This window comes from Lampris incognitus, chromosome 15 (assembly GCF_029633865.1).
Source record: "Lampris incognitus isolate fLamInc1 chromosome 15, fLamInc1.hap2, whole genome shotgun sequence".
Classification (NCBI taxonomy): Eukaryota; Metazoa; Chordata; class Actinopteri; order Lampriformes; family Lampridae; genus Lampris; species Lampris incognitus.
In genome coordinates this window covers 39,612,849-39,629,908 of record NC_079225.1, presented here as the reverse complement: position 1 = coordinate 39,629,908, position 17,060 = coordinate 39,612,849, and the positions used below count along the sequence as shown (strand labels likewise).

The window sequence follows — 17,060 nt, the reverse complement described above, 5'->3', positions numbered from 1 at the left end:
GGCTCGTGTGTCTGTTCTGTGTCTTTGCTGGTTGCTAACGATGAGTGGAGCAATTTGCCATTTCCTGTCAAAAAGATTGCAGCTGCAGTCGTTGCACTGGGCAGCCGCCCATACAGGCAGCACTCCGTGTCTCTATTTGTCCTGGTCAATGTAGCAGTTGTGTGACAGTCATTGATGGCTTATTTATACAGACCGGGGGAACCATTTTTTTTTTGAGGGCGGGGATAATTTGCTTCCAAGATCTGTTCCCAAAGCATTTGATTCCAAAGTGCTGCTGTTTTTCTCTTTTCTCTCTCTCTCTTTCTCTCTCTCTCGCCCCCCCCAGATCTGCCACCAACTTTCATACGCTTTACCCATAGAGCTACACTGAGGCAGAACTTTACTGAGAATAAACCCCTCACCCTGGCTGGCAGTGACGGCGCCTTGCTCTGGCTCTTAACCTGAGCAACTGACACGATTGCTAACTGGCATTGTAACGGTTATGCTTTCAGAAATCATGATGACAAAAAAAAAATGACACAAATCAAGAAAAATCATGTGTGGATCGAACAACATACCATGTAAAGTACAACAGCAGACACACACATACAAGCAGCTCAGGTAACAGCCGAGAATCGCCAGCCTACAGGCCCATAAACCATGGCACCATGTTTGAAAGTAATATGACATGCACACACACCTGTTGCAAAGTGACTTTCAGAATGAGCAATACATTAAAAATTTAAAGATCAATCTACGTGCAATAGTATAGACATGAAATAACACACAAAATGGTCTTTGTAACTGGAGTGTTTTCTAAATTACTTTTGGTGTTACATGTCCCCAGATACTTTATAAAATTCAACAGAGGTGCCTGAATCTGTGATGGAATATAAAGTATTGCATGTTTTATATATAGATATCTATATCTATCTTTCTATCTAGCTAGCTATCTATTTATATATAAATATCAACATCTGTGTTGATATTCCGCTCCCCATTAGTTGAGCACTCACAACACCATTGACGGTTTCGGGAAAAAACGCTCTATATATACACTACCGTTCAAAAGTTTGGGATCACCCAAACAATTTTGTGTTTTCCATGAAAAGTCACACTTATTCACCACCATATGTTGTGAAATGAATAGAAAATAGAGTCAAGACATTGACAAGGTTAGAAATAATGATTTGTATTTGAAATAAGATTTTTTTTACATCAAACTTTGCTTTCGTCAAAGAATCCTCCATTTGCAGCAATTACAGCATTGCAGACCTTTGGCATTCTAGCTGTTAATTTGTTGAGGTAATCTGGAGAAATTGCACCCCACGCTTCCAGAAGCAGCTCCCACAAGTTGGATTGGTTGGATGGGCACTTCTTGCGTACCATACGGTCAAGCTGCTCCCACAACAGCTCAATGGGGTTCAGATCTGGTGACTGCACTGGCCACTCCATTACCGATAGAATACCAGCTGCCTGCTTCTGCTCTAAATAGTTCTTGCACAATTTGGAGGTGTGTTTAGGGTCATTGTCCTGTTGTAGGATGAAATTGGCTCCAATCAAGCGCTGTCCACTGGGTATGGCATGGCGTTGCAAAATGGAGTGATAGCCTTCCTTATTCAGAATCCCTTTTACCCTGTACAAATTTCCCACCTTACCAGCACCAAAGCAACCCCAGACCATCACATTACCTCCACCATGCTTAACAGATGGCGTCAGGCATTCTTCCAGCATCTTTTCATTTGTTCTGCGTCTCACAAACGTTCTTCTTTGTGATCCAAACACCTCAAACTTGGATTCATCCGTCCACAACACTTTTTTCCAGTCTTCCTCTGTCCAATGTCTGTGTTCTTTTGCCCATCTTAATCTTTTTCTTGTATTGGTCAGTCTCAGATATGGCTTTTTCTTTGCCACTCTGCCCTGAAGCCCAGAATCCCGCAGCCGCCTCTTCACTGTAGATGTTGACACTGGTGTTTTGCGGGTACTATTTAATGAAGATGCCAGTTGGGGACCTGTGAGGCGTCTGTTTCTCAAACTAGAGACTCTAATGTACTTATCTTCTTGCTCAGTTGTGCAACGCGGCCTCCCACTTCTTTTTCTACTCTGGTTAGAGCCTGTTTGTGCTGTCCTCTGAAGGGAGTAGTACACACCGGTGTAGGAAATCTTCAATTTCTTAGCAATTTCTCGCATGGAATAGCCTTCATTTCTAAGAACAAGAATAGACTGTCGAGTTTCAGATGAAAGTTCTCTTTTTCTGGCCATTTTGAGCGTTTAATTGACCCCACAAATGTGATGCTCCAGAAACTCAATCTGCTCAAAGGAAGGTCAGTTTTGTAGCTTCTGTAACGAGCTAAACTGTTTTCAGATGTGTGAACATGATTGCACAAGGGTTTTCTAATCATCAATTAGCCTTCTGAGCCAATGAGCAAACACATTGTACCATTAGAACACTGGAGTGATAGTTGCTTGAAATGGGCCTCTATACACCTATGTAGATATTGCACCAAAAACCAGACATTTGCAGCTAGAATAGTCATTTACCACATTAGCAATGTATAGAGTGTATTTCTTTAAAGTTAAGACTAGTTTAAAGTTATCTTCATTGAAAAGTACAGTGCTTTTCATTCAAAAATATGGACATTTCAATGTGATCCCAAACTTTTGAACGGTAGTGTGTATATATATATATATATATATATATGTATATAATTTCCCCCAGGAAACCATCAATGGTGTTGATAAAAGTGCTCAACAAATGAGGAGCGAAATATCAATATAGATGTAGGAAAAAAAGCTTTTAATACATAGCAGTACAAGATACGTATATACAGCTGGTGATTGCTTATGGCATGAAACAGGCTTTACTGTCTCATAAAGTATTTACTTGACTCACTGGATTTTATATATATATATATATGTGTGTGTGTGTGTGTGTGTACATGTATATATATGTGTATACATATATGTATGTATATGTGTGTGTATATATATGTATGTGTATATATGTATTTGTGTGTATATATATACACACACACACATATATATATATACATATATATATATAGGGTTTATCAGTGTTTAAGCTGGTGAGTCTCTGTTGTTTTTGGAAAGACGTATCATGCTTTACCCATTTATAAAACCAGGACTGTAAGGCCCTAAATCACAAGTCAAAAACTTCTGTTGTGCTCTATACTGATGATATATGACACGGGTGTTCCAGCCTCACTGATCATCCCAGTGACTTCATACTGCTAAACAGCCAACTGAGTAATTAATTTTGAGCAAATTAGAGACAGAGAGAGACAGAGAGAGAGAGAGAGAGAACAAAGAAGTCATTCAGACCACACTAATCTGTTTTAATATTTTGTTCTTGTTTATTCAGAAGACCTAAAGCAGTCAGTTGTGTTTGCTGTCAGTGCGGCTGTTTCATATCCCGCCTGCTCGTACTTTCTCAACACACACCCAAAGTAAGCCAGAGCTGTGTGTGTGTGTGTGTGTGTGTGTGGGTCCTTGAGCAGATGTGCGAGTGTGTGTGTCTGTGCATGTGTGTGTGGACAAGAGTTGGCTGCTGTGTGTTAACCAATCAGAGTGTTGGAGCTGGTTTGGCTTGTGAAGGTGGGAATAGCCCAGGGCCGACTCGACTGCAAGCTGGTCCAAGGCCACGGGGCTTTTTTTAATGTTGTAAATTTCATGAGAAAGTGCTCCCTGTTTTGGTTGATGGGCTTTTGGAAAGGTGTGCTGTTGAATCTACACCTGTTTCATCCTGCATCAAACTCTGTCAATTGACCTCTAAATAACCCAAGTGCACCTGTATTGTTGTGCAACGCTGGTAGCCAAAAGTGTTTGCCTCAGCCATAAATTACTTGGCGAATGCCCCCAAAAATAGCTCGTTTTCCTAGTGTTCAGTGGTACCGTGGCATGCCAATTTTCTGTGCTTCGTAAACAACAAGTGACAAAACACAATTTGCAAGCCTATTTCTTGCAAGAAAAAAAAAACAATGATATACTACTTAGCCTTCTTGAGTGCCTGTGTTGTGGGCCAAATGACATTGAAGGGAGGCGTCTGCTTGTTAGTGGCAATGGCGCGCCTGCACTCACACAGCCAAGCCCAGCTATTGGTTGAGGTATTTGGGTGAATATGGGTGCTTGCACACCATAATCACAAATGCACATAGTCTGCATGGGGTACGACGCAAATCAGAGTGCATTAAAACTCCGATGATTGGGGGGCGTCCGGGTAGTGTGGCGGTCTGTTCCATTGCCTACCAACACGAGGATCGCTGGTTCGAATCCCAGTGTTACCTCCAGCTTGGTCGAGCATCCCTACGGACACAATTGGCCGTGTCTGCGGGTGGGAAGCCGGATGTGGGTATGTGTCCTGGTCGCTGCACTAGCACCGCCTGTGGTCGGTCGAGGTGTCTGTTCAGGGGGGAGGGGGAACTGGGGGGAATAGCGTGATCCTCCCACGCGCTACGTCCCCCTGGCGAAACTCTTCACTGTCAGGTGAAAAGAAGCAGCTGGCGACTTCACATGTATCGGAGGAGGCATGTGGTAGTCCTCATCCCTCCCCGGATCGGCAGAGGGGGTGGAGCAGCGAACGGGATGGCTCGGAAGAGTGGGGTAATTGGCCAGGTGAAAATTGGAGAGAAAAGGGGGGAAATAAAAAAAAAAACTCATATGATCAAAGAGATGTTTGCATGACGAAAACGGATGTAAACATTTCTATCCACAATAGCGTTTTCAGATCATTTTAGAAAAATTCGCCGACCGTATTGAAATTTCGAAATGATATAAAAAGGCTTAAATCTCTGCGACTTGGCACCTTAACAAACCTAACCTCAACCAAATTTGCACATTGTGTTCTTAAATGTCAAGGCAGCGCACATCGCTTAGGGTCCTGCAGCCGTCGAGGAGGGTGCAGCTATGCCAAGTCCTTGTTTTCAGTAGATGATGTGACTGCACGTTTGTGATTATGGCGTGACAGCAGGGGCGTAATGCGGCCTGTCAAATGGGTCAGCAGAGTTGTGAATTTAAACACCAGCGTTCCCCTGTAATCAGTAAGACATTGGTACATTTGATCTGGACATGGAACATGGAGCACAGTCGCTTCATGTTCCATGTCCAGACTGGGCCTCTGTTTAAATGCTCGCTCTGGATGTTGGACATGAATTGTTACATCACATCCTGTGTATCGGTGCATGTATGTCCTCTGCAGACATGAAAGATGTCTGGAAGACGGCGGCGCGAATTCATGTTTGCAGCAGCCTCACCCAGTACCGGTGTGGGAAGGTGGCGGCGCGAACTTACGTTTGTGGCGGCCTAACCCAGTACCGTCCATGCAGCGTCTTTGTCCAAGTTTATGTCTTCATTTGATGGCTGGGAGAGCTGGCGCTGGATCGGCTGGGAGAGCTTGGTCTGCTGCGCCCTGTGGGCCCAGGGACCACGGCCCTGTTTGGAGCTGCTCCCGAAGAGGAAACACCGAGGGCGGTCTGACAGGACGCAGAAGCAGGCCAGGCTAAGCTAACTGCTAGCTCATGCAGACCGGCAGTTCCGGTAACACCGAGGGCGGTCTGGCAGCGGTATCGCCTAGCATTGACTGTGGTTTTAGTGTTGTCGTGTGGCGTGCGGAGAGGTGTGTCGGGGGTGTCTGGCTGGGAGAGCTGGTGTTGGATCGGCCGGGGGAGCCTGGTCTGCAGCGTCCGGTGGGCCCAGAGTCCGCGGCCATGCCTGGAGCTACGCCCAAGGAGGAAACACCGAGGGCAGTCTGACAGGACGCGGAAGCGGGGTAGGCTAAGCTAACTGCTAGCCCATGCAGACCGGCAGTTCCGACAGTCATCCTGGCTGGCATTCGCTCTCTTGGACAGTGAATTATTTTTTTGATATGTTGGAAATATGTGTTCTTGTAGTTTGGATGTGTGTTTTTGTCTTTGTGTTGCACCGCTGTGGACTGGGGGAAATGACAAATAAGTGTTCCTGATTCCTGAAACACACTTGAGCAGAAAGGAGTCTGAATTTATGTCAATTTCCAAAGTAGTTTATTATTTTATCTTTATTATCTTTCTGGCTCATGTAAATTTATTTCAGACCCAAATGACCCAAGAAACCGGTGTTGTGACAAATTTCTGCCAAAAAAAAAAAACCCAACAATGGTCCAAATTGTTAAATAATTTTAACGTTGCACTCAATTTACCCCCTCGGGGATGGGAAGTTCATCTCATCTCTCCCAGTCTTGCCGTTTAACCCCAGCACGGATTCCCTTTTAACTTCATTACCTCTTGTAGCGCAACGCAACAAGGACCTGACACGGGCTGAGCAGTCCAGGGAGGGAAGTATTGCCTGGAAATGAACCACGAACCGGCAAAACAATGTGCCCCGTACACCACGCAAACACTCACATTGTTAAAGACGCCGTTATTGTGCGAGCCGGATTCACAACCCTCCTTCCCAACCACCCCGCTTCACACAATACCCTCGATCAAGGGCGCAACGCTTATGCAGTAGGCAAACATCACACGACTGTTGCCCCTACGGAGAATCACCTTGGCAGAGCGGCACATTAATTTCCAAAGTTGCTTAATGTGCACCCCATTATTCATTTTCATTAACGCTGAGTTTATACATAATAAGCCCCTTTGCCATTATATGCAAATATGTATTTTCAAGTTGCATGAATTTCTCCCCCCAGTCACCCGGCGGAATCGCCGCCTGGCTTTCGGGAACGTGCATTTCCTCCTTCGTTGTTGGATTAAGTCAGTATGGCCAATAGTCACCCTGATTCCCTCTTTCCAGCCTGATCCGGAGCGGGAATGAATAGTGATGGAAATTGAATTTGCACTGCCTGAACAAATAACTTGACTGACAGGTTCTTTTTTAAACAGGGGTTTGTAAAAGCCGCCGTATCGCAGGCCTTAACCAAACAGGGAGACAGATCTCTGGCACGTAGGGATTAGGGGGTACGTCTGCGAGGCGGAGATCTGAGAGGAAGTGAGATGAAGATGTAGTGGCGGACATTCAAAAAAAAAAAGAAGAAAAAAGCCCAAATCTATTCTGAATAAAGATGTGCAAGGAGGCTTCACGAAAAAACAAAAACAGCAATCCCACAGCATCTCCAAAGGCATTGTCTCCCAAGCGGTGTGTGTCGAGGGGACAAAAAAGAAAAACAACCCCCCCCCCCAAAAAAAACTGCTTTTGTTTGCAGACTATCTGCCCACCATACCATTCATATGCAAAGTGGGGAGAAAATGAGACATTCAAGGGAAGTGTGTGTGTGTGTGTGTGGGTAGTATGTGGTGGAGGTGGCTGGGAGGCATGTGTGTGCGCGTGTGTGTGTGTGTGTGTGTAGGGGTGGTGTGTGGTTGAGGTGGCTGGGAGATGTGTGTGTGTGTGTAGCGGTGGCTGGTGTGTGGTGGAGGTGGCTGGGAGGCATTTCTCCAGAGGCAGGGCACAGACTGGAGTTGTTGACAGGTTTGGGAGTGGGCATCAATCATGCAACAGCTGTGAGCAGTGCTGGCGCTAAGCAAGGGGCTGAGAAGGGCAGTTGCGACCCCCCACACCACACCACCACCCCCACCTCCACTGCATCCCACCCCACCCTTGTATGTACCCTCACTCAAATTTGCCACCTCAACAAGTTGACATCCCTCGGAGGGTCCGTCCTGCCTGCGGTTGCTAGGTGATGTGGGAAGGGGATTGGAATGTAGGGGAGACACACACACACATATACACACACACCACCCCCACTCCTTTACATTGTCAACCCTCGACTCTTCTGCATGGCTCCCCTCTCAACAGGTTCGACTCCATCCGCACCATTAGAGGCCAGGTCAAGAAGGGGTTGGTTGGGGTTGGGGGGGGGGGTTGGGGTCATACTGCATTTGTAGGCTGAGGATTACCTCATGGGCGATTTGAATACTGCTCACCCCTATTGCCCCCCCCCCCGCCTCACCCACCACCCCCACCACAAATCTCTCCAATTAGAGCGCAGCTAGCTAATAGGCTGTGGTTGGTTTCGGGCGGCCCGGGGCACTTCTCGCGGCTGATAAGCGCTGGATTCCTGTGCTCTAAGCCTGGATTTACTCAGGTCTCTGCTCTGCGTTGAGTTGAGACCGGCTTCACATCATAACCTAAGAAGAAGAAAAACCATCTGCCTCTATCAAGGATTTTTCTATGGTAGCTTATTATTACGAGGACTGGGTAATGCAGTTCGATTGGCGGCTCGGTTGTTGTCGTCGCGCTGGCGGAGTGAGAGAGCGTCGCTTTGACTCTTTTTTTTGTGTTGTTTTTTTTCTTCTTTTTTTTTCCTCAGCAACAAAATCCCAGGTTCAGGCTTTAGATTTGAAGGAACAGGCATTAAAACTGCATACAAATGAAATGCATAAAGGGACAGGATGCGTCGTACATGCACATAAAGTGAACATGAGCATATTTTGTGTGTGCACGGCCATGTGCAACAACAACAACAACACACCGTCTGCACGCAGAATTGGAGAGGAGCTAGCAAGTGATTGGGACGTTTCAGACTGCGAGGGCTAGGCAGGGCTAATCCGTGAAATGAAACTTGACTGGGAAGGAGGGGTTGAGAGGGGAGAACATGAGGAGATGAGACAGACAGAGGGAGTGAGAGACACGGGGGGGGGGTTAAAAGAGAGATAGAGTAAGGGAGAGAGAGTGGCAAGCCCTTCAGCTATCAGGATCAGCAGACAGACGATGAAGGGACTGGGGATCTGTTGAGAGCCCGCGTTGCCGGTAGGTTCGAGGGGCAGAGGAGTTTGGTCAGGCGAACCCTGGAAAGCAGTGCATGCTGGGAAACAGAGACCCAGTGGAGGAGGGAGAATTAAGAGGTAGGTGTGATGATAATAACACAGTTTATTTAAAACAAAATGTTCAAAAAGAAAATCCCAAACTTAGGACGGCACAGTAGTGCAGTGGTTACTGCGGTCGCCTCACAGCAAGAAGGTCCTGGGTTCGAGCCCCGGGGTAGTCCAACCTTCGGGGTCGTCCTCCGTGTGGAGTTTGCATGTTCTCCCCATGTCTGTGTGGGTTTTCTCCGGGTGCTCCGGTTTCCTCCCACAGTCCAAAGACATGTAGGTCAGGTGAATCGGCCGTACTAAATTGTCCCTATGTGAATGTGTGTGTGTGGGCCCTGTGATGGCCTGGCGGCCTGTCCAGAGCATCTCCACACCTGCCGACCAGTGACTGCTGGGATAGGCTGCAGCATCCCTGCGACCCTGAGAGCAGGATAGGCGGCTTGGATAATGGATGGAAGGGTGGAATCCCAAACTTAAATACCCTCCTCCAAAATCTTATCTCCTCTTGTCTCACCCCCTTCTCTGCTACAAACAGATTTTTCTTTTTTCTGTCTGCTCGGTGACGGTTGTGTCTCAGAAACCACGTGACCAGCGAGGACTGCGGAATCACATTCTGAGCTAATAACACAACTTGAATATGTCGTGCAGTGCTTATACGAAGTGTGATTTTTTTTTTGGCATGCAGTGCATACACAATGTCTTGATGCATGCTCAATAATCCAGGTAAGGGAATCGAAGACGGTTGAATCGGTTCATTTGGATACAACGTTTATTGACGTTGTATCCAAATGAACTGATTCAACCTTCTTTGAGTGCAGACGCACTGTTTCGATTTCCCAACTTGCTCATCGCAAACTATGCCCCCGCTGTAGCAATGACAACTGCAGTTACAGTGGTTTGATTTAGGGTTATGTAGTGCAGGGCCACATGGGAAATATCCCACCCTTTTCTCCCCAGTTGTATCCGGCCAATTACCCCCACTCTTCCAAGCCATCCTGGTCACTGCAGACTACCACATGCCTCCTCCGATACACGTGGAGTCGCCAGCCGCTTCTTTTCACTTGACAGTGAGGAGTTTCACCAGGAGGACATAGCGCATGGGAGGATCACGCTATTCTCCCCAGTTACCCCCCCCCCCCCCCTCCGAACAGGCACCCCCGACAGACCAGAGGAGGTGCTGGTGAAGTGACCAGGACACATGCCCACATCCGGCTTTCCCACCCGCAGACACAGCCAATTGTGTCTGTAGGGACGCCCGACCAAGCCGGAGGTAACGGGGGATTCGAACCGACGATCCTCGCGTTTGGTAGGCAAAAGGATAGACCACGACGACCCCAAAAAAAAAAACACAATTTGTACATGCGTGCATGTTCAGTGCATGTGTATTTATAATTTATCATATGTAAAGTAGCAACAGTGATTTATTACAGTCATTACTTGATTACCCGGGCAAGGGATTCGGTGTGGACGGGGGTATCTGGGTGGTGTTATAACCAAGTGTCAGGCTGTCCTTGCAGTTCCCCCAGTTAGTTGTATTCCACTTTGACTCGGGGCCCAAACACAGTGTCCCAGCAATCCGGCCCTGGACCTCTGCTGAGAAACAAAAAGAAAAAAACACTTGAAGGGTAAAAAGTATGAGATATCAAGTCTGATCAGAAACACTGGTACGGGTCCGAACCAGTGACTCGGGGGGGGGGGGGGGGGGTTAAGAGTCCGGGCTCATCACAGGGATGTCGTAAAAGTGCGTTTTTAAGGCTCTTCTTGACAGAAAGGGAAGGCTTGCTGCCTGCCGTCTGGTGTAGAAAGCCAGCGGTCCCGACTCGGGGTCAGTCTAATCTCATTTCCATCCCGCCGCCGTGTATCTCACAAATCACAGCTTTGATCTCTGACACCTGAGACCAGCGTGAGACAGGCACAAGCAAAATGAGATGTTATCTCTGGTAACCATGGCCACGGAAATGAGCGGTACAAAAGAGGTGTCCTGGCCATTTCTTGGAGAGCGTTGTATGTGTGTGTGTGTGTGTGTTTGTGTCTCATAATAAACAGGTGTGCACGTTTGTTTGTGTATCTGCACATGCACATGTGTGAGGATGTCTTGTGTGTGTGTGTGTGTGTGTCTGGTTCACAGATGTGTAGGTGTGCTTGTGTGTGTTTCATTTGAATGTAACTGACACGACACGAATGGGTGACTGTGTGTGTTTACAGATGTGTAGGTGTGAACACTTGCTCGAGCATGTGAGAACACACACGCGTGTGTGTGTGTGTAAGTGTATTTATTCACGCCTGTCTGCACTTAGTGTGTGTGTGTGTGTGTGTGCGCAGCATTTGCAGCGGTGTATGCATGAGCGGAGGTGTGTGTTTGAGTCTGAGTATGCTGGCACACTTTCCTTTTGTCTGGGACGGGAGGTTCAAAGCGCTGAAGTCACTCCTGTCCTCTTCACCTGTCGCAGGTGTGCGTTTCATCTCCCGAGTCTGCAGTCTCCGTCTCCCCCGGTAACCATCAATATTGATGCCCCCCGCTGAGCCCGTCCTCTCCCATGGTCATTACACGAGGGGGGAAAACAAAAAAAGTACACTTTTAATGAGTCCAAATAGTGTGGCTCTGCATATGCATCACTTATTTGTGCGTTAATGTGGCAGTTTCAGATGAGGTGAGGAGGGGTCCCCTCAAAAGAGGGTTTCGCGTGAAAAACTGAGACGTTTAAAAGTGTGGCTCCCTGCAAACAAATCGAAGACGTTTTTAAAACGCTCGTAAACAAAGAACACAGGTCGTAATCCTCGCTGCGTTAGTGGGGAAATGGTGCGCATGCCAGATTCATGCGTCTCAACATCTGGGTTATAAAAAAAACATGGCGAGGAACTGGAATGGTAAAAACAGTGATTTGTTATCCGCTGCTTTATGACACGAGTTGATCTCTTTGCCGTTGTGCGGACGTGGTGCACTCTCCATCGCCGTACCGGGGCCGCGGAGCCGGCAGTCGTCTCACACCGAGCGGCTTCCTACATGGCAGTTATTTTTGGGGTGATAATCGGCGTTTTAATCCCGTGCCTAGAAATTCTTTTGGTTGAGTCAGACTTTCAGTCTGCCTCAGTTATTTTTAGAAGGTAACTTTAAGAGTCTTGTGTGTGTGATATGTCGAGAAGTGAAATCATAAACGGCGTTTTTCCTCTGTTGGGTAGTTCTTAGTCTTGGAAGCACAGAACGGGAGAGGGGGGGGGTGGGAGAGAGGGAGGGAGAGAGACCTTGCCTTCAAACAGCTGGTTTTCTACACACCGCAAGACTCTGTCATTATCATTTCAACCACACTTCTGATGCTTTTCAGTCTCTAAGTAAGTAACCAAGACCCCCTCGGTCCATCTGGACGAATCAACAACTGCTGTTTAGCTCATTTTGGAGTACGTGTATGTGCACAAGTGTGTGCATGCATGTGTGCATGAGTGTGCAGGGTGGTGTTGATGGAGGTGACATGAGACCCGGGTGGGGGTTGCTTGGGCTGGGGGAATTTAGATCTGTGTGCCATCTCCTTAAAAGGTGATTCATAGATGACAGAGGTGGAAAGTAATGAAGTACACGTCCTCTCACTCTGCAAGTCCTGTTTTTTTCAACATAATGGGGAGTTGATTGATAAAAAAAGTATTCGGCATCGCCGTTTTTCTGTGATACTCATGGGTAGGATGGCGTGCTCTGGCCACCCGTAGGTTCTTAACATGGGTACGGCTTTATATGTAAGGCAGTTCTCGGTCTGTTCCCACACTTTCTGGGTCTTTATCCTGCAGAAAAGTGCCGCACACTCTTTGCATTCTCAAGACTTCTTTGTGCTGTCTGTCCTACATACATGCCCGTATGGAAGTTAGAAAAAGGGCGTTTGTGTATTCTGCACCCTCGTCATGCAGAATGGCTCGAAACTCAACGATTTGATTTGTCAAACGCTTTTAAATCCAAAATGAAAGAAGTAGAGGCAGATTCCTTGGGATGTCAGTGTTTTTAATTTACCTGGTTACGCAACCGATTCCCAGAAACGTCTCATTTTTTTTATTTGTTTGTCTCCTTTTGTGTTGTCCGTCTGTTGCTATGTGTTTTTATTTATGCTGCTGCCTGTCTTGGCCAGGTCTCCCTTGAAAAAGAGATTGTTAATCTCAATGGGACTCTCCCTGGTTAAATAAAGGTTAAGTAAGATAAAAATAATATTTTACTTACCATTACAGAGTAAAGTAAATCCGACTAATGGCGAAATAAAGAATTTGTGTGGGTCTTATTGATGCTGGATGTTTTTGGAGATTTGTCTAGGTTGTTTCCAATCACACGGGCTCTGTCAGCTAAAGAGTATTCCCATATTTTTAGATCTACAGATGTTTGTTTGTAGAAAAGTGCAAAAGTAACTCAGTAAGTAATCGAGTAGTTTTTCAGAAACATGCTTATTTACTCATACTTGAGTAGGTTTCTCAATACGTTCTTGCGCTCGAGCAAATCATCGATAAGTTGCAGTACTTTTACTTAAATAGAAATTTTCAGCACTCATGACAGATGACAAACTCTTCTCCCATGGAAAAAGTGTCCTGTGGCCTACGAGTGGAGGAGGCATCTTCCAGGAGACTCTGCTGTTATTCCACAGCCCTTATTAAAATGACCTTGGCCCTGCCAGAGTGCAACTCTCTCTCTCTAGTGTACCTGGACTACTTTCTCTCTTTTTTTTTTCTGGAGTCCTATTATAATTGAGTGTCAGTGCTTGGCTGTAGGGGCTGTGAGCTGGCATGTCCCATAGCGTTTTTCAGAGCGCGGTGAAATCGCAGATCCAGTCAGTGCACCCGTATAGCTGTCACTTTAGCCCCATTTATTTAACTCTGTCTCCCTCTTTGTCCGCTCCTGACAGGGCCTCCCTCGGCACCACAGAACCTGGTCTACAACATCAACCAGACCACCGTCAGCCTGGAGTGGAGCCCGCCGGCCGACACGGGCGGACGCAACGACGTCACCTACAGGATTATATGCCGGCGCTGCAGCTGGGAACCGGAGGAATGTGTGCCGTGCGGGGGGAACGTGGGATTCTCCCCCCAGCAGGCGGGGTTGGTGGACACCTATGTGACCATCATGGACCTGCTGGCCCACGCCAACTACACCTTCGAGGTGGAGGCCGTCAACGGGGTGTCCGACCTGAGTCGCACCCAGAGGCTGTTCGCGGCGGTCAGCATCGCGACCGGTCAAGCAGGTAAGAGCCGCCTGTCGTGCGTTTTGTGGCCCTGCTGTCGGTGATTGTTGCGGTATTACTTTTCCCTGAAGAGTAACGCACAAAGTACTTTTCTGAGTTGTACTTTAAGGGTTGGAAGTGCCTGTGTGGTTGACTTACTGTTGTAGATCGACCTACTGTTATAGATCGACCTACTGTAGTAAGGCCGGCATTGCTCAGGAGGTAGAGCGGGTCGTCTAGTAATCAGAAGATTGCTGGTTCGATCCCCGGCTCCGGCAGAAAGAATTTAGAAGTGTGCTTGAGCAAGACACTGAACCTATAATTGCTCCCGATGAGCAGGTTGGTGCCTTGCATGGCAGCCTCCGCCATCAGTATGTGAATGTGAGGCATCCACTGTAAAGCACTTTGAGTGGTTGGAAGACTAGAAAAGCTCTATGTAAATGCAGTCCCATCTACCATTTAGATGTTAAATACTTAGAATAAACCCTAAGCTGGATAGCTGGACGTGGTGTAGTACCATCACCGGATAAACTGGAGTTGATAATGTTCATTCAGCGTTTGGCCAAAATCAGTGCACACACAAGACAATGTAAACTGTGTGTAAAATAACAGTAGAATGGACTTCACGCTTTCCGCAAGCTGAGGGAGGGGGAAAAAAGGGCATTGAGAGAGATTGACAGTTCTAATTCTGAAAACCTTACACTTGAAAAGCACCTTAATGACGCCCAATTAGCATTAATGACTATACTTTGATTTGTTCCATAACATTTCCAGTTTGCATATTAACCAGATTAATTTAAAGTGTGTATCAGTGCAGCCGTGGCAACTATTATTAGCCTAGCGATGGAGCTGGCTCCCAGGCGTACCTTAAGCTTGCTTACCCCCATGGGAACCCGCTCTAATTAAAATGCTGCATTTCGCTGGCGATGAACTCCAAAGGCATTTTATTCATTATTTCTATGGATCTACCAAACAAGATTCCTCTGGCACGCCCGAGGGTCCGGGAAACACAGTCAGCCCAGAACAGTATACCGACTACACAGGCGCTGAAGGGAGAGAGGTAGCGGGACCGTTTGTCACTGCCCTCGCTGACGATGGCTTTCAGCAGGCTTCACTGGATGTCAGTCCATGATCTCCTCCTTTATTTTCAGGCAGAATACCAGTTCGGTCACTCACACTCGTCCTCGCGTCAGAGTTTTAGTGTGGTATTAACCCCGGGTGCTCATACGCCATTCCTCTGTGTCACAAATCCTCAGAGGTCATGTTTTAGCACATGACTCAGTCATAGTGCCAGTTTTTCTTTTTCTGCTCATATGAAAAAGAGAAAATAGCAAAGGAAACCACATTTCATAATAATTGCACGTCATAAGATGTGTGTGTGTGTTCGTGTGTGTGTGTGTGTGTGTGTATTTGTGTTCGTGTGTGAGAGAGAGAACAAGAGAGGATGAATTGAACAGTGCATGCGTCGGGGCTTAGCTGTTGGGGATGATGTATGCCTGGTGGCATGGTTCGTGACAGAGACACAAGCTGGAATGTGCTGAGGGGTTGCCTGGCCAAGGACACAAGGACGATGGTAGAGGGGAGACCTGCGGGGGGGGGGGGGCTAGAAAGAACCCAAAAAAAACACTTAACACATGCTCTTTTCCAGTCACTTCTAATTACACGTGGCATGTTGACAACAGACAATTACTCTGCTAACCCTGCAGTATATTCAGCCATCAGCTATTGTGAAGAAGGCTGTGTGCGTGCTTTGCCAGGGTGACGTTTACCTCTGCCAGTGTGTGTTACTATTCAAAAAGCTATAACCCAAATTATCAAACGATGACCTGATAGATTTCCTTGACAGATGAGACTGTCCTACCATACAGGTTAATATGTCTAATAAGGAATAGGCCCGTCACACGTAATCCAGTTACTTAATTTACGTGATTACAAAAAATACTCAATTACAATTTCATTTGATCTCTTTTTTGGGGGGGTGTTCCCCCTTTTTCCCCTCAATTGTATCCAGTCAATTACCCCACTTTCAGTCGCCAGCCGCTTCTTTTCACCTGACAGTCGGGAGTTTCACCAGGGGGGCGTAGCGCATGGGAGGATCACACCATTCCCCCCAGTCCCCCCCCCCGAACAGGTGCCCCAACCGACCAGAGGAGGTGCTAGTGCAGCGACCAGGACACAGACCCACATCCGGCTTCCCACCCACAGACACGGCCAATTGTGTCTTTAGGGACGCCCGACCAAGCCAGGGGTAACACGGGGATTCGAGCCACTGCCATGCCACCCGGACGTCCCGCATTTCGTCTCTTTAAGCATGTCTATACATCATACCAGGGGATATAAAATGACCGCAATTGCTGTTGTGCGAAGATGATAAGTGGATTTTTTTCGAGTTGAGAAAATGGAGGAAAGCAAAGATGAGCATAAAGAAGAGGCGGGAGAGCAGCCAAACAACACCAGGAAATGTGCAAAGTTTTGGACCACTGTTGGCTAAAACACAAAGACAATGCAGCAGTCTGCAAGCATTGCAAAGCTGAACTTGTTTACAACAACAGCACAACGTCCACGCTGTAATGAGTCAATAGAAGGCGTCCTGCAGACTTTTCATTAGAGGATGGAATGAAACGGGCAGATGTGGTAAAACAAGGACATGAGAACATGGACCAGAAAATAAAAAGCAGATGACAGACAGAGATGTGTAACATTACAATGAGCAACAGTTGGGAAGGGAGTGTAAATTGAATCTTATGTTTCATTGTTCCTCTTAATTATCCATCCAGCCATTATCCAAACCGCTTATCCTGCTCTCAGGGTCGCAGGGATGCTGGAGCCTATCCCAGCAGTCATTGGGTGGCAGGCGGGGAGACACCCTGGACAGGCCGCCGGGCCATCACAGGGCCGACACACACAAATTCACACCTAGGGACAATTTAGTACGGCCGATTCACCTGACCTACATGTCTTTGGACTGTGGGAGGAACCCGGAGCACCCGGAGGAAACCCACGCAGACACAGGGAGAACATGCAAACTCCACACAGAGGACGACCCGGGACGACCCCCCAAGGTTGTACTACCCCAGGGCTCGAACAC

At 47.2% G+C, this 17,060-nt stretch overlaps 1 protein-coding gene across 2 annotated transcripts in view; it reads left to right on the top strand.

Annotated features, from left to right (window-relative positions):
• Window positions 1-17,060, top strand: part of epha7 (eph receptor A7) — a 91,003-nt gene that overhangs the window by 22,436 nt on the left and 51,507 nt on the right. For both annotated transcript variants that reach the window (XM_056294582.1, XM_056294581.1), the window contains exon 5: window positions 13,658-13,993. In XM_056294582.1, coding sequence (XP_056150557.1) covers window positions 13,658-13,993 — 336 coding nt within the window. The remainder of the gene's footprint in view (window positions 1-13,657; window positions 13,994-17,060) is intronic.